General features: G+C 47.1%; 1 protein-coding gene and 1 long non-coding RNA gene across 2 annotated transcripts in view; both read right to left on the bottom strand.

Annotated features, from left to right (window-relative positions):
* LOC135386957 (uncharacterized) overlaps positions 1 to 27310 on the bottom strand; it is a 78581-nt gene that overhangs the window by 13016 nt on the left and 38255 nt on the right. Inside the window, exons 2-4 of the mRNA XM_064616431.1 lie at positions 11096 to 11196; positions 7325 to 7387; positions 3677 to 3751 (exon numbers count right to left, since the gene is read on the bottom strand). Of these exons, the coding sequence (XP_064472501.1) occupies positions 3677 to 3751; positions 7325 to 7387; positions 11096 to 11196 (239 nt within the window). The remainder of the gene's footprint in view (positions 1 to 3676; positions 3752 to 7324; positions 7388 to 11095; positions 11197 to 27310) is intronic.
* LOC135370861 (uncharacterized) lies at positions 17549 to 18274 on the bottom strand. The gene is made up of 2 exons (XR_010415467.1): positions 18202 to 18274; positions 17549 to 17729 (listed from the first exon to the last, which is right to left on the bottom strand). It is a non-coding gene; the product is annotated as an uncharacterized LOC135370861 (long non-coding RNA).

The raw sequence follows: 27310 nt of genomic DNA, 5'->3' as shown, positions 1-27310 counted from the left end.
CTAGCATAGGAATCGTAGAAAGACGTCGAGCGGCCGAAGTTCTCCAAATGCTTGTAGAGCTGACATGGTTGGACGCGCCCGTCAATGCTCTGAAGCCTGTCGTAACTGACGACCTAAGGAAAATCCTTGATGACTAGTCCACGGGCTGCTCCAGCAGCTGCCACTACGATATGAAATCCTCGGGAGAAAGACGGTGTTGTCTTGTGGATAGAGCCGTAGCCCTTCTTGTTGGCCACATTCGGAAACTGAATTGCTCGCTCACGGCGCTCATTCACGGGAGCTCGAACCACGAGGTCCGATGGGCTCCCAGAGTTGGGGTCCTCCAGCGAGCTGTGGGGGTTCGACTGTGGAAAGGCAGACCTTTTCACATACCCTGTCTGGGCGCACGTTCTGAAGCCTCTGCTAGCAAGCACGATCCTCATGTCAGATTTCTGAGAAACCGTCGATACTGCGTGCCGTGCATGTCGCAGACTGCCACTCTTGAGGAGGTCGCACAGTCCGATCTGGCCGAAAGAAGCGAACGGCACACGGAGCTCTTGCTTCCAGGCTTCGACGGGAACAGCGTCGTGCTTGGCAGTGCTCACGCTAGGCGAGGTGCTCGTTGAGATGAAAGAGTCCTCACCCGTTGACAGAGCAGGCCGAATATATGAGGTCTCGACAGGCTTGTTATCAGGTCCCGACCGTGGCACGAGTTCAGGAGTACAATATCTTGCATGTATGCTTCCTGACACTTGAAGCGGCCCTTTGGCTCGTCAGAGTCGTCCCTGCTATCTTCTCCCGAGTCTGCATGGGGCGGTGTCCAGGTAAAACGCGACGTTGAACGATGTCGTCGATGTGCGCTGGAATGAACAGAGGCAGACGTTGACGATTTCAGAGTGACGTCTGTGACGTTGGCGGCTGGCTGCGCTGGTTCCATCGAACGGTTCGCCGTATCGATAGGAAACGGAGTAGCAAACGTTGATGTAACCTTCGAATGGCCCAAGGATCGGCTGACACGTCCCAGAGTGACCACAACCAGCTCATCGCGCGAATCGCATGATTCCACCTCGCTTTCCAACTGTTCCAAGTCGATTACCTCGTAGATTTGTCTGTATATGTGTCGTAGAACTTTGGCGTTGCGATTAAGCAGCGCTGCCTTACACTCCAGGAGCCTGACAGCAGTTGCCTCGGCGAGAAGAACTATGATTTCGGATGTTAGTGTCCTTTTCTTCTCCCGGATAGGGGCTCGCCGTTGCAGCAGTAAATCGATGATGCACGGTCCTGTTTCCATGTTTGACGAAGGAAGCAGTCCCGGAACAACGAGGGGCGACACCAGGTCGACGTCTGAAAGGGAATCGGTCGTCGTTCCGAAATATCGAGAACGGGTTATTCCCGGGTTTCGGCACCAATGTTACGAAAGGGAAGGAGCGAACGAGGCGAACTGCCTACAAACGTTTTACTAACAACAACAACCACATGCAAACAGAATCTCAAGTCGCGCCACCGGCGCGCGCCATCAGCCCCTCCTTCCTCTTTTCTCAACAAAGGGTTTTGTTGTGTTTTGTCTAAACACAGTTTTTTGCAAAGGTTAATTTCGATTTTTATTTATTTTACCAGTCCGGCCGTGATCCGTGGCTTTTTCCTAAAAGAGCGCTTTGATGAGTGTTTCAGATATGAACAAGTTTGTTTAGCTTGCTGAAAGATATCAATAAACGCATCTACGGATTCTTTTTCGGTCACATCTGTCCATGCTGCAGATAACAAGGTATTTTCTAATTTATCCTAATCACACACGGTATAGTGAATAGGTGATTTAATGGTCATAATTTCTGCGTTAGACAACACGAATACCGGAAAATGATCGCTAATATCACAGTAGACGGTTGCAGATGTGAACTAATCTTCGTGAAAATTTGTTATAATGTGGTCAATAGAGGTATTCCTTGTCATACATGAAAGTGTGATTGTCATTCTCCATTGTGACATACCGTGTGATGCAAGGATATTATGAAATTGTGTGCATGAACTGAGAAATCTTCTCCCGCAATGTTAATATTAATATCACCTAAAATATTATATTAGTTTTGTTTTTGCTAAGCAAGGATAATATCGCATGTACGCTGTAAAGACAGTTGTCGGTGTCACCTGGTGGTGAGCGATGAATGACCCCTACGATCACTCATGCAGAAGACACAAGTGATCTTAATGACAAATCAGGACCAATTTCTAGTAACAGTGATTCACATAGATGAGTTTGAATGGACAGGTCACGTCTTAATACATACGGAATGTTGTTTTGCATATACAGGGTGGGTGCTCTAAAAGGCCAGTCACATTTTCGTGCGTGACGTGATGCTTCCTTGACCGATACCTCGTTGACGCACAGACTTCCGCAGCCTCAGAGTAAAGAATTTATGCCAGAGAAACCTACCAAAACATTGCGGTTACAAAGCACTGTGTAACAAAATCGCTACAACCACGGAAACTTTCGTCTCAACCCATCGGTACAGCGCATAGAAAATGCACGAAGATCAAACTTTGCGTCGTCGTATTTATTTTTTTTCTACGCAGTGCATGGCCACGATTTTTTCGTACATTTCTCTGGCTCAAATTATTTACAGTGTGTTGGTGCAAGTCTGTCGCTCAAGCAGATATAGCGTCACACGCGAAAATGTGACTGACCTGTTATAGTACCCACCCTGTACAATGCTTCTCCACTGTAACTTGAAAGCGGTCTGTGGTAAAATTCAACACAGTAGTTTGGGATATGATGGAATTTAGCTAAATCTTCTGACAACTATGTTTCAGAAAGAGCAATAATCGAGAAACAGTGATCAACTGTGGACATCAAATTACCTAGTTGTTCAAAATGAGTATTCAAACTACGGATATTTATGTGAAAAAATAAAAATGTATGGTCATTGGGGGTTAGTTTCTTGAAATCTTCTGGAAGTACTTTGGACTGTTGTGAAGGTATTATATATTCAAGTTTACTGCATAGCTGTAAGATTTGTAACATTTTTCATCATAGTGATTTGACTATCAAAGGTCCTACGGGCTTTGACACCTCTTTGGTCGGTCCACAACAACTGCCATTTTGTCTCCTTCTTGAGTTTCAGCGCTTCGGATAAGAACTTTTGGTTTTCAGGGGACAAGAGGTCGTTAAAATATATTGGCGCATTTTTCAATCATTGAGCTCAATGTCATGTAGTATCAACTGTGCTTTACAAGCCTGTACCTGAAAAGCATTTCTTGTTGACCTTGTTACGAAGCCGACAATAATATTGGGTCCATGCTCTCTGCTCGTATTTTAAACTGTATGAACAATGTCAATAGCATTATCATCTAAGGGTTGTCCAATCATATCTCCATTTCCAGTCTACTGCTTGAACAAGTGGTACACGAAGATTCTCTAAGTTGTTTGAGCGTGTGTATTGCTCGAGTTCATTCACTCGCGAGAACAGTTTTACGTTCAACGTATACCTCAGCATCTGTCACTAGAATTACGAAATTATTTCTACCCTATAGCCGAAGTTGGTGGGAAACGCTCTTCGCCTAGTCGTTCGTTGGTATTAGGAATCCATAACCTTTTGTAAAAATATATCTTCATCTACGAGTCGTACAAACTAAAAGGAGTACACAAACAGAACGCAGTTCAGAAATACTCTGCAATCAGTCGAAACTACATTGTACTTACTGGATACATCATCTCCAGAAATGTCAGGCCTCGTTCTATGCAAGTCAGCAGTGTCTCTTTGAACGCTGTGGTGTTCTGAAAAACATCCTCGAAAACAGGTCTCTACAGTCAGTTCTTACATTTCTTGAAACTTGCAGAATAATTACTAACGTATAGTGCTTTCGCTTTTACCGACGGTTGACCGCATCTGCATGTACAACACCTCCCATCGTTGGAAGGGTGTTGCGGCGCACATGGTTCGGGAAAACATTTTCATTACGATGGGAAAACCAAAAAACCATGATACAATAGAAAAGTAGCAGTGTCGTATAATAGACGACAGCAGGCGCAGTTCAGCTGCGTTTGTAAGTGGCTGCACTTCTGAAACACTACAGCGCTTTGAAACAGCTGTACCACTGGCTGGCAGTCGACAGTACCTTCGCTCGGCTGCCGCATCCCACTGAGCAGGGCAATGTGGGAAGCTACATTTAGGGCGTTACTTCGAGACTAGGGAATGACTATGTTTTATAGAACTAGAACAGAGGTAAAGCTGCGTAACTTATTCCATTAAGTTAATAACGGTCCCTGAATTGTTAATAGCCTATTATTTTTTGCAACACATTGCACACATTCCGTAGCAGTTGCTCGAGTTGCGTTCAGTTCTTAAGCGACGACCTGCTTCATCTGGATTTATAGCATCGTTATTTAACGGGACAAATTATTAGTTCCATACAATATGCATGCACTGCCACGATGCAAGGATACTTGGCTCCAGTAGCACCTCAGGCCGTAATGAAAGAGCCGAATGCACGTCACTGTCTTCATTCGCGTACCCCTTTATCATACTGCCGACGCAAGGAAGGGCCCCCAAAATTCCGTGCCTTCAACTACTGATCTGGTAGGCTAGCGTAACAAAAAACGCGCCGCTTCCACCGCAGAGCGCCAAGTGACAGCAATAGGCTTCACTACATGTTCACACCCTTTGTCGGTGTCGGTTTCAGTGGGTGCCAATCCACATTGGTTTCGTAATCAACATATCCCCCCCCCCCTTTGTCGGTGTTTGCCGATTCCTTGATGCTCACTACCCCCTGTACACAGCGTACTATCCTAACGCCAACCAGACACGGAACGCCTCTACCGCACGCCGTAACGTGTCATTCGCGCCACTGAGGGCCCGACGCTTAGAGCCAAGCGATTGCCGTTGGTTCTTCTGGGTCTCCGGGCCGCCACTAAAGCAGGTTTTCCGCTACATTTTGTCGATCTTGTTTTCAGTACACCACTGAGCGGCCCTGTTGAGATTTAAGGGCACCGACCCCTAGCCACTCCTATTATCTTACTCTTTATTCACGCAAACCGTACCACAGACAGTCACGTCTACCGAAGATGCGACATCACTCGACATACCCTCCAACCCCCTTACAGCGGCCCCTACCTGGCGCATTCCAAGCACGACAGGTCCTGGAATCCCAAGTTACCCCTGACGCCTCGAGGTCGTCAGCATCGACCCCGTTTCCCATTGCGTACACGGCGGATTATCCTGACGACCTGCTAACACAAGACAGTGACATAAAAGACAAAGAGAAAACGCAGAGCGTCACTACGCCCTTGACAATAAAATATTTTCCAATAAAAATGAACCTCGCCCAGCGACCCCGTATGCGTATTATACATATAAATGTCGTGAGTGAACATTACACGCTTCCACCTTCGAAAGGACCCGCAAAAACTTCATAGTATCGGAGTCTCCAAGAGTAGGTGACATCACCGGGTGCTCTGATGTCTCCTAGCAAGAGCGCTTTTCTGCTGGAAGACGGCCAGTAGCGGTGGTAAGAAGTGGAAATCGACTTCTGCGAAGCAATGTTGCAAACGCCCTGCAGGTTGGGCACCACAAGGCGTCGTACTACTCAAAAAAAGAAATTAAGTTTACGATGCTTCCGCATTACATAGAGAAAAAAATATTTTGGGAGAATACAGTGGTGGGACTCGTCGATTAGAACGACATAAATTCGGTAGCATTCAGAACGTATGAGATTTGATCGATCACTTTAAACATATCACTGAAATCCCATTGGCTCTCAGCCTAAAGCTACCGGTGTGCAGCCAAACCGTCGAGTCTGGCTTCGCTTAGTGCACATACAGTAAACCTCCTCGCGAATAACGGGCCTCAACCCATTGCACATTTTGTTAATACGAAAAGTCGCATTTTAGAAGCTCACCGTAGGGTACGTCGGGGGGTATCGCCCATGCCCTGGAAACTGGTCACTATCCTGGATTTGGTTGGGGTGTTGCCACTCTGTCGCAAGTGGTGAAACGTCAATAGAAAAAAAAAATGTTGATCTTGATGTTGGCGATACGAGAACCGATGCATAAGGTGACATTGGGACGCATGTTAGGTGACTGCCGGTGGCCTCAATGGCCTGAATTTTGGCAAGCTAGGTGGTTCAAGCGTTGCTCTCCGCCCAGTTACCGATGATGTTCTGTTTGCTGTAGTTGTATATTAGGTAACAGTCCCTGTACACCAATATGACATCATTCGATATCGAGCCTCATTGTTCGTATGCTGCTGCTGGAAGAAACACGGAGAGACCTGACTCGGGAGAGGCTTCACGGAAAACCCTCGGGAAATTCGCCCGTCGTCTCGTTCACCTTCGAAAGGGAGTCTCTAAAAGTTGTGTCCTGATTTTAAAGAGAGGTATGCCCCACACGTGAACAGGCTCAGGATAGATTTGTAGCTAGACCTTGCAGCAGCAGCCAAATTATAGTCTGAGTGGTGGTCCCAATCGGCGCTTCTGATTCACAGTTCAATATTCCGTTAGATTGTTGGTAAGAGATTGAAAACGGGCCAGAGTGACGCTCCACGCATTAGGAACAAAAGTTGAGCTCCGCCTGCACAATTCACTTAAAACGAAGGCGCACGCTGCCCTGACCTGTATCGGAAGAGTTAATTAGTGGCCGGGGTGAGCGGATGCCAACTGTTACTTGGTCTGCCCGAAGCACTGGAACGCCAACCTTGTAGGGCACACGAATATCGACTGGAGAATGAACTGCGGCTGGTTCGACGTACTCATGCGCTCGAAAATACTGGCTTTGAATATCGCGTGTATGTCACCGATTTTCGTACACGAACCAGACGAGTGGATATGACTGGCTATAACTGTTCCCGAACAGCTCACTCTGACCAGGAATCCTGAACAACGAAATCCTAAATGTGTGTGAATAACGGCAGGACGCGAAGGTGATATTTTACTATGTGCGGCGAAATTTTTTCCGGTTGATCGATGCACATTTTTTCATCACAGTGGCGGTTTCGTGCGAGGCTAGGGATAAACGCTCGCATTTCAGTAGCCAAATACTCTGGGGACTGCTAGACGGGCTTCAGAAACTCACCTGAAACTTTTACCGCGCTATGTTTACCGCTACTCCTCGTGTTTTCTTTTATTAATGTACTTTGAAAATGTGGGTGCTATCCCCCGATTTACCCTATTTTGCGCGACCACCTAGTAGTCACTAACCTCTCTCGGGCGACTAAAAGTATGAAATACCTTGGGAACAATAGAGAGACTGCACTGGGCTTAATGGTGCTGTTACTTCCCCGAAAGGGTCCTAAAACGACACTTTCAAATAATAATACAACATGCGTCTACGAGAATTGCACCAAGGCACACTCACCTGTACGAAAGGTTCAGAAACTGCATAACATATCCGGACTCCAGTGCAAATCACCTGTGTTTTCTTTACACAGTCACAAGGAAAATGTGTGTAAACAAACAAACATTTTGATAATAAACAAATGCATACCTGCTAAAGAGGCAAACGCGGGAATGATTTAGGCCTTCAACAGCGAGAAACAAATGCATTGTGGTTACCCTTATCTTATCGTAGAATACCTGAAGCAGCGAGCAAGTGACACCTCGGTCGAACTACCTTGATAAATGCGATACTGCTGTCACCCATTAAGGGGACAAAGAAGTCAGTCACATGCCTTAAGAGGCAGTTAGTTCTTCCGTGTAACAACTTCCAACCGTGGTACACAAAGGCTCATGGAAACTTAGAGCGCCTGAAAGCATTACGAGCCGACCAGCGGCAGAGGTAGAAAAACAACAACGTTCCCGGTGTGCGCAGTAGTAGCGTCAGCCGGATAAACCATACCCGAAGCAGACGACAGGGCATTGCCACTCCAGGTTCCCATGCTGCTTTGCGCCGCGCGCCTAGTGACGCGCGCATCCTTCTCAAATCGTCTCGTCTATTCAGATTGTACTGAGAGGCCTCATTGTTCGCAGCTTCTGGTGTTTCAGTACGTCCTGTTGCTGGACTGAGCTCTCCTGCTCCTTACACATTTCAATCAATTGATATCCTAAGTAACTACGCAGAAGTGAATACCTTATAAATTGTGTAAGTACTCAGAAAGACAGGTTTTGCTGGTGGTATATGCGTCTCGCTTTACGGTTCCTGTAAACTGTGTAGTCATAAACCGTGTACTCGCTTTCCGACTACTTTTTTGTGTTGCTGTTCAACATGGTAGTGGTAGTCATAAGAAATACGTTAGTATAAGCGAGTCATATGAATTGTGCCAATCTGCAGAAGTTTGGATATGCAAGTCACGTAGAGTGTGTAAATGCTTGTTATACAATCACGCACGCTACGTGACTGCATTGTACTTCGGCTTCTTTCCCTGTTGAAAATGTGCATTACTGAGGTAAAGGGGCCGTAAACAAGCCGCAAAACATTTCACAAATAATGGTACCCCATGAAAGAACGGACGCCATAATACCCGAATATATATTTCGTTCAGCTCGTGCCAGCTCACTGACCCATATAAATACTTTCAAACATTAATAACCCGCGCACCAATCTCCAACACGCATATGTCACGTGGGTACGTCGTTTTTTGCTGTCCAATCGGTGGGCCCAGAACCACGCTCTGAAGGGACGTGACGTTTCGAATTTCTAGCCAATAAACGGGCTTCATTATCCGCTGTGAGGCAGTCTGCTCTGCTCGCTTGTGTGAAACTACGCTTTGCGTTCTGTGGTTCAGAAATTCAGCGTCATGACATCTCCAACATCTCCGGCTGTACTAAGCAATACTGAGCGACTAATTCTGATGCGAACGTGATCAAATGGGCTGCTATCATATGACGCAATGTCGGTGGTGGTGGTGGTGCTGGTGGAAGGGCTTGCCGTTGCCGGTCTGCCGTCGGGGGTGGGAAAGCTCACGACCGAGGCCCTGGGGAATGCGCGTCCCGGGCTGACTTCTAAGGGGACTATGCCTGTAAACATCAGAAAGCGACTGAGGAAAACCCAGGAAGAACCCCGGACAGCACTGCCGGCACCGGGATTCCAACCCTGGTACAACCCAGTCAGACGTGGCATGGCCAATACGCTAACACTGAGCCACGCGAGCTGGTGACGCGATGCAGCGTGGCTTAAACCAAACTACAGCAGCTCACTTGTCGGAACCATTCGAAGATGACGAAGTGTACCCATCGTGTACCTGAGATTCCGGAACCGTAGCGCAAGATATTCACTCCAGCTCGCGGCGTGCTCTGTACTACTGCGCGGAAAACTTAGTGCGCGTGTGATATCTAACCTGAACCCATTTCTTTTCCAACTTGGGGTTGTAACTGTTTCGATTTTGAATGCAATAAGACTCACATTCATCTAGTCAATTTCCGCAAGTGAAATAAAATCATACGTGGAGCCCTGGATCGTAATTGGTGATGAAAGCGCCACTCTCGACTGTGTGTTTACATCAACCCAGATAAGAAAGAACAGACAGCTAAGGCACGTGTTGTGAGTTTCGATATACAGGGTGTCCACGCTAAGTGTGAACAGATTTTTAAAAAATATATCAATCACTTTTTCCGATAATCACTTTTTGAAATCAATTGCAATATAGCATATGCTGAAGGGCACTCCCTATGGGGGCATTAACAGACTCCTAGGGCAATGTCTTAATTAACTTTCAATAATTAACTTTTTAATTATAAAAGCTACGAAGTTGCTCCAATGAGAACATCTGATCTCTTCGGTCACCAGATACCAAGACCGTTTTCAGAACAAAAATCCGTTCGGTAGATCGTCAGCAAAAAAATTCGTCAAGGAACGCCATTTTTTCTTTATTTGGTTTATTGCGCATCTTCAAAGAAGCGGCTTTCCTTTCCCCCCAGTGTGAGAGAGTGAAAGAGCACAGTGCCGCCTCATTCGTCGAAGATTAGCTTTAACTTGCGGAAACAAAACAAAAACACAAATCTATCGGGTGACTCTATCGCGGCTGCCCTTATCTTGGGCTGCATTTTCTATTTTCTTTTAATCTTTTTCCAGGACACAAGAGGCGATAGTGTGCTCTTTCATCCTATCGTATTGGGGGCGAAGGACGCGTCTCTAGAGATGCGCAATGAATAAAATAAAGAAAAAAAATGACGTTCCTTCACGATTTTTTTGCGGACGATCTATCGAACGGATTTTTGTTCTGAAAACGGTTTTGGTATCTGGTGACCGAAGAGATCAGATGTTCTCATTGGAGCAGCTTTCGTAGCTTTTATAATTAAAAAGTTAATTATTGAAAGTTAATTAAGGCATTGCCTTAGGAGTCCGTTAATGCCCCCCCCTAGGGAGTGCCCTTCAGCATATGCTATATTGCAATTTATTTCATCTCGGAAAAAGTGATTGATATATTTAAAAAAATCTGTTCACACTTAGCGTGGACACCCTGTATAGATGGCAGTTCACTTCTTGCTGTTGATTAGTAAAGACCTACGATGCAAAAAGATGGTGAAGTAGTGAGGATGTGACTCTCAGTGCCCTACACTTGTTCCCCACCTAATCCGCGACCCGTTATGTACAGTGGAAATTATGAAGACGGATTACCGGTAGAACATACTGATGGACTGCACGCCCTGCACGAAAGCTCGTAACCCATTCAATTGTTTTGAGACTTTCATTATTTGTTGCTTTTGTCGCTTGAATATCTTGTACAGCTGTGCTAAGCGATATTTCTTCTTGTGTATCTAACTAAGAAGGGGCACTGTTCTAACTATCGGAATCTACACGTCTGAGGCGGTGAACACGGCGGAAAGGGCCCCATGAAGGTCACATTGAGATGGAGTGAGAATAAGGAGGCAAGTGCACCTAGAGTCACTCAATAAGCTACGCTTCAGAGTATCGAAACTGCGGCAAAAGGCTGCCATGTTGTATCCGTTTGACCTCCAGCGCCATCCATGGAGCACTCTTCGAAGTGTTGTCTTGTTCCACTGCCGAACTTCATCTTCATCTATTTCTACTGCCGAAGTAGAGGTGGGGCTGAAGGACAAACGCAAACAACATGGTTGCTCCAACTCGCCCCTTTTGCCTCGGTGTCCATACTCTGAAGCTTAGCTTATTTCGTAACTCTAAGCGCACAAGAACTCGAAAAACACAATGAAGAATATCAAACCTCCTTACCATGACAAATGATGAATCGATGTTCTGTGCTATCAGATCGTGTTTGCAGGACAATATAGCTGACGTTGCAATGCGACCACCGCGCGCCATTTCTATTACATCTTGAGAGAGAGTGAAGTAAAGCAGAAATTGAAATGTTAAAGGTACCGTAAAGCAGTTCAGGTGCAATCTAAAAAAATGTGTTCATTCAATAGCGTAAACCGGAGGAACTGCTATGTTTGATATGATGAAGAGAAGGGGACGGTGACTGCTGTAACAAAGTCGTGACGCGCGGGTTTTTCTTTTTTTTTTTCCTAGTACGATTTGTGTGGTTTAGTGCAAGTCTTCGTCGGTCCTCTGAATGAAGTGTTTCCAACCATACAGAACGGCGCAGTCGAGTTCTTTCTCTCACATAGCGGAAGTTGCCTGACAGAAATTCGTACATGAATCCGGGGCCAACTTCGTCGCAAGATATCGAATGTCTTACGAAGACGTCATGGATTGTCTGAAGGGAAAATACAAGCAAGACACGCGCACGTATCGAAGCTGGTTCTATGAGACGATGGCTATGACTATGAGAAGATGGTCTATGAGATAGTTTATAATATAGATTTTCATTTGTTGGAGCGCAGTTGCTCCTATTACGGTTACGAACCCCTTGTTACGGCTTTCCTTTTTTGCTGGTTACTTTTGGCTGAGCCATATGGGGGAAGAGAAATATAAGCGGAAGCAACAACGCGTTTTTGTGTAGCTGACACGTTTTCCGCAAGACAACTTTATTTTGATGATGATTTGGCAGGTTCATCGCCAGGGGCGGCAATCGTAATGTGGTGAAATATTCGTACAATAATGAGTACATCGCCTCCAATGAGGAAAGAAGTCCTACGTTGCCCAAAAATACGTATCTGCGCATCTGTTAACCTACTTTCAATTAAAAAAAACATTTTTTTATTAAATTGCACATCTGTCTTGATGTCTGGGTTATATACCCCTTCACGTATCATTGCTCCGGACGCACGTCCCTCTGTGGTTACAATGCCGCTTCCAGGTCCATCAGCCGCCACTACTCTCACGTGATAAATGATAGGGCTGTGCTGTTATCGAGGTAATACTCTCGTCTACACGCTATCCCCACAATTTTTGACACCGGCAAATCGAGGAAGCGTGCAGCTCTTGCTGAACATGGCGATGAACCCCAGATAAAATCTGCTCACACGTACCAGCAACAGGGAAAGGTTACGTCTATCCGTTATACGTTTCCGATGTAAGCCTCTCAATTTGCTATCCTCTACATTCACGTTACTGTTTCTGGAATCAATTATTGCGGCTTCCGAAGTTCTAGAAAAACTTGATGCCACCTTGCCTTGCCAAGGTGTAGGAGCCTTGAGGGATCTTCCAAACAGACGTCAACAGATTTACTGTTTGCTATTTATCCAGAACCACTATACCCCTACACCCACGCTTGCATTTGGTAACCCCCTCCCCCGAACCCCCCACCCCACCCCTCCTGACTTTTCTAGCTCTGCACTCCCACAGGCATGCGCTTGCTATTTCATCTTCAGACACATGTCGGTAACGACACCTTTGGCCCTTATGACATAACTCTAATAGCGACCCCCTCCCCAATTTTTCACAATAGCACCCCGGATGGGATTCCGCATACACCACTGAGCACTTCGAAAACGCCGATTGCTCGCACGGGTTGTTCTGTCCAACTCGAGCCGTTTACAGTCTACAGCGACGTTCCGGAGTAGGTCGATTGTGAAATTTTCGGTGTACCTCGAAGTAAAGGAATAGAAAACCCCTTTGCGAAACAAAACAACTGTAAATCTGACTATAAAATGCACAGTCGCGCGCGGAAAACTGCCAACGGCGAACTGAGACTGCCCTGCAGTCCTGGACCAAAAAATGTGAGCACCGAACATGGACCAACCTAATAATGAACTATCCAACATGCTGCCCGCCGTCATGTGCGCTCTGCTAAGCCTAACGACAGCTAAAATGTGGCTTTCGTTCGCTAAAACGACTGGGACAGACATCGAAGACCGCATGCCATGCATTTCAGTGGTTAAATAGCGATGCTATGTTCTTAAACACGCCATATCATCTTACAAAGCGATCGAGCATTCTCATTGATTTGCCTTTTGTTGAGAACGTGAATTTCGAGATCGGGAATCTCGCGACTGGGAATATCAAGGTCCCCCCATATCAGTTGCTAGCTGAACCCTGTTCTGTCCGTGTCTGTGTTTCCTATCGCATTCCTTATCGCGGTGACTGTTGGGTAATTCAATTTTAAATCGACAACGGTCCGCCTGTGACTTTTTTAATTTCAGTGAAAAAATACAGGGTGTCCCAGAAAATAATTATGCAAATAATAAAAAAACTACGCCACCTAGAACCATGCGGTCAACGGCATTTGTTCTTACTGGGTTTCTGCCACCTCCTGATGTGGATATCATGTAACCTAAGTTTAATTATGTTTATTTTTGTGAAGTGAACTCGGAAATTTGCCAAGTAAAGGTCACTTTTTTACCCCACCGAGCGAGCCTAATTCACACAAATTCATGATAATTGACAGTGATATTCACGAGCTATCCCACCGGGAAAAATAGCCGAACATGATGCTTTTCGGAGTACCGGACCATAACGCTCGATGACTTTTTTTTATCGCAATTGCTCTCGGCCCGACGAAAGCAGGTTCCAAAGCCAGCCCACAGTGTGATAGTAGAAAAACTAACAGTTCAGTAGTATAAATATATGTCCTATAGCCAAGAGTTTTCTCTAATCCAATTCCAATCCAATTCGAATCGAATTCTAAGCCATAATCCAGTTCTAATCCAACACAATCCAGTTCTAATGCAACACAAGCCAAATCCAAAGCCATCTGATACCAGCTCCGGTGGCGCAGCGGTAACGCGTGCGCTTGGAGACTGGGAGGTCCGCGGTTCGAATCCGCGGGCCGGCTGTGCCGTCTGGGGTTTTTCCTGGGTTTCCCTCAGATGTGTAATAGGCGTATGCCGGCACAGTTCCCCTGAGGTCGGCCCATGGACGCAGCTATCCTCCCCCCAAGCGGATTCCGCTCGGTCTTCCACTTCACTCTTTCCTCTCCTCCTCTCCACCACCTTTCCCTTCCCGAGAAACATGCCGCCTAATCAGGCAGGCAGACCTCCCGGTTCCTCCCAACGACACTCCTCCTCCTCCTCAAAGCCATCTGATGGGCCGCCATTAGCTCCGCCCACTTCACGCTGAATGGCCCGTGCTAAGCCTACTGATCATTGATTGGTTGACTGTAGCTCCGCCCCTTTATGCTAATTAACTGGCTCCGCTGATTGGTCCATTCTAAGCCTACTGATCACTCTCCACATTTTCGACACTTTCTAAGCCGTCTGACTGGCCGTCCCCAATTTAAGCCTACAGATTGCCCCGTTCTAAGCCCACTGATTGGCGGACTAAGCCCGCTGAACATAGCTTTCGTTAGCGCCCGCCAGATGGCGCGCTCGGCAGCGACTCTGCTGCGGCTTTATCTCAGACAGACAGGGAAAAAATACATTTCAACGTTTATTGAGTACATGTTTGAGGAAAAGCATGGCGTTCTTGGAGAGATTGATTCCTTTGATGCTGGGCGTGGTTCCGCGGAAGTGACGGATCATGTAGACGTCTCCGGGACAACGACTGAAAAAAATTTCGTCCTACGTGAGTTGACACTTCCACGTGCACTGGATATCTCCGTAGCTGTCGCTCACGTCCAGCGAGTGAAGGCACGTACGCAGCGATCCAGTAGCGTTCCTGTCCAGGTTAATGCCGGATCGCATAGGTACCACATGCCACTCCCTGATGGCCAAGATGTCGCCCGGGCATTTGTGCGCGTACGTGTGCTTATCCTTCTCCAGCTTGATGCTCGCAGTACAGTTGGCAGCGTCCAGCGCCAGCGCGCACGAGACGAGTGAGAAGAGAACGAGGTACCACATCCTTCCAGTGACGCAGTCCAAATGACGCTACTCCTTCTCATCCTCTGCATTATCTGTGCGGCGGGGGGAAAGAACGCTAGGTGAAATCCCGCTATCTACGTCATCCACTCGAGCTTACCATATTTGCAGCTTCCGTACGGGTAGGAGTCCACGTCATTATAGAGGTACCGTTTGTCGTCGTACGCCATCAGACTTTTTTTCACATTTCTGATGGTGTACATGCACTGTTTCTTTCCCACTATTGACACCTGTTCGTGCGATACGCTGGCTTCCATACGCGTGCTTGAATAGGGTATCGCAGTACGTATCATGGAGGAGGTGTTTGCGCACAATGGTCTTTTTGACCCCTTTAGCTCTTGCAATTTGTTTTCCCCTGGCTAATTTGATGGAATACATTTTGGTTTTCCAGCATATTACTTCCTCAATGGGTACGCTACCCGTTTCACTTTCGAACGCGCCAAGCCTACCGCGATTCCTCTCGCTGTACAGTGGATGATCACGATCGAAGGAAGACAAGTCTAAATGGTCGTCGGCGATTGCACGTAACTTATCTTCATAGTCCTTGCAGAATAGGCCGAGGATCAAAGAATCCGTGTCAAAGTAGCAGGTAATCACCGGACAAGTGAGCTTACTCAGCAGGGTTTCATAGTAGAACGAGTACATGGTTAACTTGCTCAGTTCTAAAAATCGTGAAGCCAATCTGCAGTGGGAAATCGCATCGCACTTTTCCCTTGCGCATTTCGTACATGACGCAATCGGGGGACAAAATTTCCATTCGCACGCATTCCGCCTGACTCCCGAGGCGACTCGCCATCTCCTCATCGAAGGCTACTCAAATGTCCCGCATATTCAATTTATTTAGCAACGTACGTCCGAAGACCGCATTATTTCAGATTTTATAGAAATTTTTCTCGAACGTCGTGCTCAAGGCGACGCGTTTGGCAACATTGTCCTCGATGTAGGGACGCAGGAATGGTGCCTGACGAAATTTTAGAATTCTGTGAATTTTTGTCACCCGCATGCCCAATCTACAATAGAGTGCGAGCAGTAATGAACGACGTACTCGAGCTTGTCCTTGCATGTGAGCAGCAGCTTTTTGCTGTTCGCCGGCTGATACATTAACCCTTCGAGGAGCCCCCGCTGAAATGGTGAAAGCCATTCCTTCGGGACGACCGCCTCTCGGGAGCCAGGGGGAAGTACCGCGTCAGCGCGTGGATAGATTTTGGATACTCCAAGTCGCACACGTATCCCACGTCCGAATCTGTGGGGTGACGCATAAAATCCACGGAGCTAAAATCTTCGACCCACTCAAAATCGCCGACGAGGAGGTTCTTTATCATACTGAATCCGTAAAGATTGTTGCAATCTATGTACGATATGTACACCTCCTCTTTATCAGGATCGTAGCCACTGCATAGCGGGTTGTTAGCCCGTACATGACGCCTGCTCGCCTGACAGAGTTCGCCTCTAACACCCGATTCGATGGTTCGGTAGATGTCCTCGTCGATGATCAATTGCAATTTTGCCCGCGTGTAATTTAGAGCGCATTGCCACGAATAGGATGCCAGAGAAACGCAATGAAGAAATTCCAAACCGCGCGCGTCGTAGCACATGCGTCGGAAGTGCTGCATTACGTCAGCATGTAACAGGGCATCCGTTTTCAGGTACAATGCATTATAACCCCTCAGATTCGAGCACCCAAAACGTTCAAATACGTGCAGCGCGTACTGATAGTCTTCGCCGATTATATCCTCCCCGTCAGATCGTTTCGGAAGGCGGATTTTGCCGGCAGAGCCAATTCGTCGTATACCGCGAATGAGCTAACGTGGCTGTACGGGAATACGCCTTTACGAAGCAAAATTTCGTAGTCGTCTCCAAATACCTGCTTCTTGCATTGGAACGCCTCTGCGCCCCCCACGGATTTGACGGTTTCCATGAGCTTTCCCAGCAACGAATTTAGGTACTGCATGGTATCTCTGAATAGGAAGGTGCCAATTTCGAACGATCGGATTTTTTCCATGGAACTGGCCACGATGAAGGGAGCTCGCTTCCACACGAGAAGGTGAAATTCTCGCAGCAGTCCGGCCAAATCGTAGGTCACATTGTGCACTATGATGGGCAGTTTTTCCCGCGTCGTGCTCGCGAAGTTACAGGGGTTGCACAGCGTCGCGATGTAATTTGTCTCGCCGGCAGTACAACGCTTGGAATGGTCGTAATGCCGGACAGGGGTAGATCTTTCGCGAACTCCCGCCTGCAGTACGCGCAGTGGGTGGCAGCTAGTAGTAAGTACTGACCACGTTTATCCGGAAACGCACATCTTCGTCTGGACGCCATTAATGAGCAATTAGAGCTAATTGGGACCCCCCACATTAATCAGCACCCTCCAGGGAGCCATCGCACTAATTGGGGAACGTCTATCTCGCGTCCAGACCAGTTGTGCGTTTCCGGATAATCGTGGTCATAAAAAATAAAAAAATAGGCAGAAAATAAAATAAAAAGATAGAAATAGAGTGGAGAGAAACAATTTATTCGAAAATCAACGATGCCGCGGCGAAGAAGCCGCTCCGCAACACCCGAGTGACCAGCGTCCGCCATGTTGGTAGTTTGCACCCAGCAGTTGCAGAGATCGACGACAGGTGGCCACTTAGTTGCAAGGCATCACACCAGATGGCGCCACCATCATAGCTCTAGACGAGAAAGACAGAACAAGATACTAGCGGCGGGTAAAAATGACAGCACTGCTAAGCAAGTCTAGGCATGCGAGAGAAAAGGTCTAACCGCTACTGCTAAACAGAAAACAGTGCACATCGGGGAAAAAGGCTTACGGGGACGATCGCTTAGGCCTAACCCCAACACTACGCAGCTAACACAAGGCGGGAACCACACATCGCTAAACATGCGAAAAAAGGCTTAACACGAGCGCGGTCACCGCTAAACACGGCAAACATACGAGGAAAGAGGCTTACGGGGGCGATCGCTTAGGCCTAACCCCAACACTACGCAGCTAACACAAGGCGGGAACCACACATCGCTAAACATGCGTCAACAGGCTTGGACACCGCAAAACAAGTCTAAACATGCGAGAAAAGGCTTAACACGAGCGCGGTCACCGCTAAACACGGCAAACATACAAGAAAAGGAGCGCGTCAAATCACTCACCTTTTCCCCCGCGGCAACTTCCAGGCAGAAACTGAGCGAGCGCGGAGAACACACACGTCTGCTCTCTACGAGATCCAGCCAGAAAGTGAGCGAGCAAGCGGAGCGCACGTCCGTCTTCCGCGACGGTCCGAGAGAAACTGAGAGAGGCGACGCGCAGCGGCCGCTATGGATGCGCGCGCGCCCTCTGCTCCACCCGTCCGCGCATGCGCGCGCGCGCTGCTAGCTCCCTCTGCGCCGGCCGCGGGTGTTTTCGGTTTCGGCTCTCTGCTGCGCGCGCGCGCTCCTAGCGGCGACGGGTTTATCTCTATAAAGGCAGCGCGCACCGAGCTCGCGTCATCATTCTGACCGATACGTGGAAAACGCCATGTGTGGTTTATTCTCCTGGTTTCTCGTCGTCGCAAGGAAAAGACAAAAAACGAAGAACTTCGCGAATTTATACGCGGCATCGTGGAGGAAGCCTTTCAAGTCCACCGTCTGGAATGGTTGCAAGCACGTCAAGAAATGTGTCAGGACAAGATGAAGACGCTCGACCGCATCTTAGCGGCGGACAGACTGGCGAAAAAGAAGTCCAACTTTAGCCTGGACAATCTGTATTGGGAACGCAGTTCCGATGTAGAGGACGACGACGAGGATGTGTAAATAAAAGCGATGCATTTCTCCTCGAGTCTCAGTCTCTTCTTTCTCTTCGTGCAACGTGTACGCACGTAACATGTCTTCCCCCGAACCTTTTCGTTTCCGTCATCCTTTTCGCTGTATCTTAAGCGGTCCCTCCATGTGCGGCAAATCTACGTTCGTTGCTAACGTGTTGAGGAACCTGAACGACGTGGTAGACAAGCCTCCGTCACAAATATTCTACGTGCAGAAATATGCTTCGCCGAGCATGCAGGACGAGTTCGGGGACTCCGTAAAATTTACCAAGGAGCTACCGCGAGAGTGGGACACGTCGCGCGCTACGCTGATCGTCGTCGACGATCACATGACCGACGCCGGTTCCTTGAAGGAGGTGACCGATCTTTTCATTCGGGTTCTCACCACGCCAACGCGTCGATCTTCTTACTCGTTCAAAACATCTTTTTCGACAGTAGCCATTTTAGAACAATATCCTACAACGCCAGTTACGTCGTCCTGTGGCGCACCGTGCGCAGCGTGCACCAGATGGAACATTTCGGCCAACAGCTATTTGGCAGAAAAAGATTGGAGTATTTTCTGGACGCATATAAACAAGCGATGTCGTCGCCCCACGCATATTTACTCGTGGATCTTCACAACTATACGCACGAGGATCACAGGTTGCGTAGGAATATCTTTCCGGGAGAACGTCAATATATCTACGCTCCGAAATGAATCTCCGCCCTCACCTCACTTTACTCAAAGTACTCTCCACTCTACCCCCTCCACGCCGTCGCGACGTCTTGAGACGTTCGTCCTCGTCCGACATGAAACACCTCTCCGAAATTTGCCTCAATGTATTGAATGGAAAGGTGGCTCTAGCTCCAGATACGTTCGCGCGTTTGAAGAAGCACAAACGCTTTTTACGACGGCTCGCCTACAAAAAGATTCACAAGAATCCGCAACGTTTGAAGCGCTATCTGTCTCAGCAGCGAGGACAGGGCGTTCTTTCGTCGGTGGTTCCTCTCCTGCTTTCCGCCGTGTTGAACCTTTTCGCCAATGGCCAAGAGAATTGAAGTGACCACCTCCTCCTCCTCCATCGGAAACATTCTTTCCTCGAAGGAGAGTGACGACGTCAAAGTGAAACTCATACTGCAAGCACTGTATCGCATACGCAAGCAGTACGGATTTGACCCCTACGACAATAAAAACAAGGCGTCCGACGCTACAAATGACTTTGACTATTCGCTCCTCTCTCCAGAGGTGGACGAAGAGGAAGCGGAAAGGGTCGTCTCGGAATTAAAGAAGGTTCTTTCCTGGGATCCCGAGGGTTGTGTCTCCGTGTCGGGCAAGCCCATCAGACACTCCTCCGTTTACGAACTCGTCAATTATTTGTTGCAACGTAAGACGGGAAAGAAACCTTCCTGGTTCCTCAAAGTCTCGAAACTATTGTGTCTGATTTCTCTACCCAAATCTCGCGAGCCTGAACAGCAGGAGCAGCAGGCCTCCATTGCGTGGACGACTTATGGAGGGATATGAGAAACCAGAGGGTGGTTTGGGGGGTGTGGAACGCTATAGAAAAGCGCATCACTTGAGCAAAAAGAAGGCTCTCGCCATTCTCAGAAAGCTGGATGCCTACACGCTCCACCATCCGGTCAGAAGAAAGTTTAATAGGAGACGCATCATCGCGCTCAAGATCAACGACGTGTGGCAAATGGACCTCGCCGATTTTTCAAAATACAAGAGATTCAACGGTGGCTACCGCTACATTCTCGTGGCAATCGATTCCCTCTCCCGCTTTCTGCGCACCCTCCCGCTAAAGACGAAGCGCCCCGCCGAAATGAAAAGGGCCATGATAAGACTTTTTCGGGGAGGTAACGTACCTACACGCATCTTTTGCGACAGAGTGTGGGGAATTCTACAACAAGACCGTCAAGGAGTATCTCTCACGAAAGAAGGTACACATGTATTCTACCTTCTCTCCAGTAATCAAAGCATCGCAGGCAGAGCGCGTCATACGCACTTTACGCGACAGAATATTCCGTTATTTTAGAGTAACGGGAAAATACCACTTCGTTTCCGGGCTTCCCAAGATCGTGCGCGACTACAACACCACCAAACACAGGACTTTGGGCATCAGCCCGTCCGAAGTCACGCCCGAAAACGAATTGGAGCTGTTCAATAAGATAAATGGGAAGCCCGTCGTACCCTCCGTGAAAAAGAAGCTCAAACTGGGGGATAAAGTGAGGGTCCTACTTCACAGAAAAGGTTTTCATAAGAGCTCGGAAGGGAGTTGGTCGCCTCAGACTTTCACCGTCTCCCGCCTGAGAGACACCTCTCCTCCCGTCGTACACCTGGAAGATTACCGGGGTAAGGAAGTGGACGGATCTTTCTACCCGGAGGAGGTACTCGTCGTAACCCGAGACGCCAATCAGCCTTGGCCCGTAACGAAAGTGCTGAGAAAGAAGCAACTGAACGGTCAGAGCTTCTCCTTGGTTCGCTGGTTCGGTTACGACAAAGAACACGACAGTTGGGTTCCGAGCAGCGACGTGGTCAAGATTGGGAAATGATGTCAGACATCTACGTCCATCTGCTCTCGAACGCCAGCATGGATAAGTTTCCCTCGAATAAACTCAACGCCTTCACGGTAGCTTTCGATAGTCCGCTTCAGCTCTCGAATCGGTATAAAGTCGGTCTGATGGATCTCAGCATAAGTAACGATTTTTTAAATATCGGCTACGAAAGGCAAGATGCGAAAATCGAGGTTTCTTTCGAGGACACGGTCGAAGCCGGCAGAACTTTTCGTGTCACCTCGGATCTCGAGAGGGATTTGGGAAAAGCCCTTTCGGAATTCGACGTTTCTTTCGCGTACAATAAATCGCGATACGACTTCGTCTTACCCGTGGACGTGAAAGCAGTGGAATTGGACCCTCGGCTCGCGCAAGCGCTCGACGCCTCGCTAGCGTCCCACGAAGCAGGTCGTGCGGTGAAACCCCCCAAATTGAGCGAACACGAAGCCACCTCCATCTTATTGGAGCACGCCGCAGCTGCCGTCGCTTTCGGCGACGTCACTCTGAATTCGGAAACCACGTCCCTACGGAACACACTCAACAAGTATTTCCAGACGCACAAGCTGGACGCCTCGCTAGAATTCGCGGATAACGTGTACTCTCTGAAAACACCGAAAGGGTTGCACGTACCGGAACCCTTTGTCAAGCTGCTACATCTCACAGCCGTCGAGGGACACGAAGAAACGCTATGCGTCTCTCTCCCCATAGCTCGTCAATTTTCTTTCACGATCAAGACGAAAATTCCTCGATCTTTGCAAGTACATCTGCCTCCCGGCTATTATGCGACGCCGCAAGCACTTCTAAATGCGATTAATCAGCGCGTAGGCGAACGCGCGCGCTTCAGCTTCGACGGAACCGAACCGAAATGTAAAATTCGGCTTTCCGAGGGCACCTCCACCCTAAGACTTTCCGAGTACCTGGCCGTGCTTTTGGGCTTCGAATCGCGTACCGTGTTCACGGGGGATGAGGATGCTACGAGCTCCGTCGAGGTACTCCTGGAACCCCCGTTTCACAACATAATCGTGTACACGGATATCGTGGAACCCACGTACGTGGGGAGCGGGAAAACGCGCGCTTCGCGGTTCGGGCGCACTGTTTTATCACTTAAACAGCAACAGAGCTGACATCGTAGTACCCTCGCGATAAATCTTTTATTCCAGCGCCTGCAGAATGTATTCAGAAAAGGCTTCGGGTGTGTAAGGTCAGCCCAAGGCGTGTTAATGGGAGCGCGCTGCTCTGTTGGGTACCCAAGCTTGCAGCCAGCGATGCTGGAATGATTATTTGATTTGATTTTATTTGGAGTCATTATCGGCTCACCTATTTAGTGAAGACCTATGAACACGGTTTGGTTTGGTTTAAAAATGATGAGAGCTACAGTGTGTAGCGAATGATGTTCACATTTACGCGTCTGTATAATGATCGCTGCGTAGAAGCACGGCACCGTTTTCTTCGTAGCGAACATGCATTCCTTTCTTTCTTTATTGGTTCGCGCCGGCCGAGTGGCGATATCCTATTACATCCGGAACGAGGACCGATTGTCTTGCGTAAGCATACATGTCTGTACCGTCTTTTGGCGATGGTAGGATAATTATTGACCTGATAAATAATATGGATTTATGTGGTTGTGAAAATAGACTTTTTGTTTGTGAGTGTGAAAATGTTAGTGTGTGTGCGCGCGCGCACGCGCTGGGACCCCACTTGACAGGTAAGTGTTTGCCTTTTCGTGTGACACGAGTGATACATTTATGTACTATTGCGTGAAATAGTGGTTTTAAAAAATAAGGGCAGTCGCGTTTGCATTGCTATCTGTAGGATAGGACGAGCGTTTTTAATGGAATTGCCTCGCGAACCTGGTGAAGTCTTTGTTTTGGGCAGGGTATTTTATGAGTGCCCGACGCCGGTCCTGCTGTTGTTTGTTAGTATGTATCTGTCACGTTCGTAGCGCTGTTCAGGCGCTAGCCGCGTAGCGATAAGCGGTGATTCTCCGATTATTCCTGAGCGGTACGACTTAAGCCTTTTCCCTGCTCACTTAAGGAAATTTGTGTATCCCTGTCCTGTGACACAAATGCGTGTAATTTTCGCGGTTCTTTTCTTCTGTCACTGCTTTTACTCAGAATGTAGGTGAGGGGGGGAAAAGTCAGCATCCAGGTAGAGCAGGAGAAAGCCGCTCGGCAGAGGAGAGTTCATGAGAATGGAATTTGTTTGTTTTTTGTTAGTATGTGTCTGTCACCTTCGTAGCGTTGTTCAAGCTTTATTTTCTTTGCAAAAATTCAGACTTTATGGTATTAAGCTGTTCGAGTAGAAGTGACTTTCCGTGCTCGCTTAAGATAGATTGTGTATCCCTGTCCTGTGCTTTCTTCACGCAGGGCCAATGCAAATGAGTATTTAGCATTATGCAATAATTATCTGATAGCAGAAATGGGTGTCTTTGTCACAGTTTATTAGCGTGTGCGTCGTTCTTTTATTTATTTTTTTTCTCTTATAGCTATGCGAGCAAAAGTGCGTGTAATATTTCGCTGCTCTTTTCTTATTTTCTCTACTTTTTATGTAGAAGAAAGCCTCCTGCGTAAAAGCTGAATAGTGTTCTACCAGTGGAAGTGGGGTTGTTTGTTTGATTTTGTTGGGTGTTCGATATCTTGACGAAGTAAGCAGTGCTTAATTTTGCAGGTTTTTGAGCAGAAATGCTGGTATCTGAGCACGGAGTACAAATTTCTATATTTCTCTGCTCCCTAAGAAAATTTGTACGTCGTTTTCCAAGCAGACCGCGTTTAGTTTACGCGAAATGAACTTATGTATGCTCTATGATGATCCGCCGCAGGCTTAGCCCTTTTCCCCGATCACCAGTGTTTTGGCATTCGATGTCGCATGTCTAGACTTGTTCAGTAGTGTTGCAATTTTTACCCTTCGCTGATATCTTGTTGCTGTCATGTTGTGCTAGCCGCGTAGCGATAAGCGGTGATTCTCCGATTATTCCTAGGCGGTACGGCTTAAGCCTTTTCCCTGCTCACTGAAGGAAATTTGTGTATCCCTGTCCTGTGCTTTCTTTACGCAAGGGTAATGCGTCTGTGTATGTGGCACTATCATATACCAGACATGAGTGTCTTTTTCTTGGTTTATTGGCATATGCTTCAGGTTTTTTAAGTCAAGCAAAAGTGCGTGTAATATTTCGCTGCTCTTTTTCTTATTTTCTCTACTCTTATGTAGAAGAAAGCCTCCGGCGTAAAAGCTGAATAGTGTTCTACCAGTGGAAGTGCGGTTGTTTGTTTGATTTTGTTGGGTGTTCGATATCTTGACGAAGTAATCAGTGCTTAATTTTGCAGGTTTTTAAGCAGAAATGCTGGTATCTGAGCACAGAGTAGAAATTTCTATATTTCTCTGCTCCTTAAGAAAATTTGTACGTCGTTTTCCAAGCAGACCGCGTTTAGTTTAGGCAAAATAGAAAAATGAAGTTGTGTATGCTCTATGATGATCCGCCGCAGGCTTAGGCCTTTTCCCCGATCACCAGTGTTTTGTATGCAATGTCGCATATGTCTAGACTTGTTCAGTAGTGTTGCAATTTTTAATCTTCGCTAATATCTTGTTGCTGTCGTCTTGGGTTAGACGTTGAGCTTCGTAGCGATGTGCGGTAACGCTACGATTATTCCTGAGCGCTCCGTGTGTTTAATGCGTTGTCCTCTGTGCGTGCATGCGTGTGCTTTTTTTCCTGATTTGTGACGTCATCGTGGCATGTCTGGACTTGTTTAGCAGTGTTGCAATTTTACCCGCTGCTAGTATGTTGTTGGTGTCATGTTGTGCTAGCCGTCGAGTTTCGTTGCGATAAGCGTTGATTCTCCGGTTATTTCTGAGCGGTTCGACTGCTCACTTATGGAAATTTGTGTATCCTTGTCGTGTGCTTTCTTTACGCAAGGGTAATGCGGCTGTGTATGTGGCATTATGCAAGAATTATCTGGTGGCAGAAATGGGTGTCTTTTTCTCAGTGTATTGGCGTGCGCTACGGTTTCTTGCAGTTACAGCTATTGGAGCACAAATGCGTGTAATTTTTCGCGGTTCTTTTCTCCTTTCACGGCTTTTACTCAGAATGTAGATGAGGGGAAACAGTCAGCATCCAGGTAGAGCAGGAGAAAGCCGCTCAGCAGAGGAGAGTTCATGAGAATGGAATTTGTTTGTTTTTTGTTATATGTTGAGTGTCAGTATTCGCTTTCCTCGATATGTTGAGGAAGTCAGCCGTTATAGGTATTTGTGCAGAAATGCTGGTATCTGAGTGTGTGGAGTAGAAATTCCTATAAAGCACCTCTCCTTGTGCATTCCTGAGCTGCTGTGTGTGCGCGCGTGCTTCTTTTTCCTGGTTTGCGACGTCATGATGACATGTTGGGGCTTGTTTAGCAGTGTTGCAATTTTACCCGCCGCTATTATCTTATTATTTGTGTTAGCCGCGTAGCGATGTCCAGTGACTCTGCTATTATCCCTGAGGTCTTAAGCCTTTTCCCTGCTCACCTAAGGAAAGTTGTGTATCCCTGTCCTGTGCTTTCTTTGCGACAATGCGTCTGTGTATGTGGCACTATCAGATAGCAGACATGAGTGTCTTTTTCTTGGTTTATTGGCATATGCTTCAGGTTTTTGAAGTCAAGCACAAGTGCGCGCAATTTTTCGCTGCTCTCTTCCTCAAATCACCGATTTTACGCAGAAGAAAGTCGCATGGTACAGCTGAGAAGAGGGTTTCTCTTATTGTTTGTTAGATGTTGTTAGGAGCTCGGTATGTTGAGGAAGTCAGCTGTATCCGTAAAGAAATGCTTGCATCTGAGCGCAGGATAGGTATTCCTGAAGCACGGCACCCTCAGTGTAAATTAATTATTTTGGATGTGAGTCTGCTTCACTGCATGACAAGGCTGAAATGGGAACAGAGAAAAAATTGGAGCGCTTCATTAATAGCGATCCAAGTAATAGGGCAATTATAGTTTCCATAGAAAGTTGGGCTCCTAAGATTATAGTTTTGTAGTAGTTTTTCTAAACTGCAATGCAATAATCATTAATATAGTATAGGAATGCTATCGTGTTCCCGTAAAGACGTTCTGTCTTGTGCTTTGGCGTGCGCGAATGGAACTTTGCCCCCGGCTTTCGCGCCTTTTTTGCTCGCAGGTGTAGCCTCAGACAACGAATGTATGAGCATAGAAAGGGTCATGTATTACATAAGCCTGGAGGTGATGTTGAGTGATCTCACTTATTATTTTAAAAGAGCAGTGGCAGTTTACTGTAATTCTAATGACCATGATGAGCCTTTGGGGTGAAAATCGTTAATATGCGGGGTGCTTTTTTGTTGAATTTTAATGAGAGAATCAATGTCATTAAGAGTAGGACAAAGGAAATAATCTTGCGATTCAATGAATGATAGGAGTCTTTGCCGGTGTCTTCTTCTTCTTCAGACAGGATGTGATGACGTCATGCAGTCTGTAGCAATGCATTGACCGTTACTGGAAAAAAGTGTGGCAATAGAAAAATGGTGTGTATTGTCCTGGGCAGATTTATGATGAGCACTGTTTTTGAATAAGAAGAAATAGTTTGATGCTGGTTTCCTTCTTTGTTTCTTTTCGCTTTTTCCTCCCTTGTCTGACAAACATGTGCTGACCATGTCTGGGCTTGTTCTGACATGCTTTCCTTCTGCATGTAGTTTTTTTCTTTTTGTACAAGGCATATTCTTGACGATAGTGCTGCCTTGAATGGGAGTAGAGCTATTCTTAATAATTTTGCGATTCATTTAGTTCAGAGAGTGACCGCGAGGGGGACAGGTGTGTGACTTTATGTCTTGCTGAACCATTTTTTTTCCTGTACAGTAAGACTTTGGGAATGAAATGCTACAACCTCCTCTTGTCTATGGTGTTTTTCTGCAATAGTTCCCTACGCAATCATTATAGTAGAATAAAGGAAATAATCTT

The sequence above is a fragment of the Ornithodoros turicata genome, chromosome 1, assembly GCF_037126465.1.
Source record: "Ornithodoros turicata isolate Travis chromosome 1, ASM3712646v1, whole genome shotgun sequence".
NCBI classification, from domain to species: Eukaryota; Metazoa; Arthropoda; class Arachnida; order Ixodida; family Argasidae; genus Ornithodoros; species Ornithodoros turicata.
Note: the sequence above shows the minus strand (reverse complement) of the source record. Positions and strands in the feature narration are given on the sequence as shown.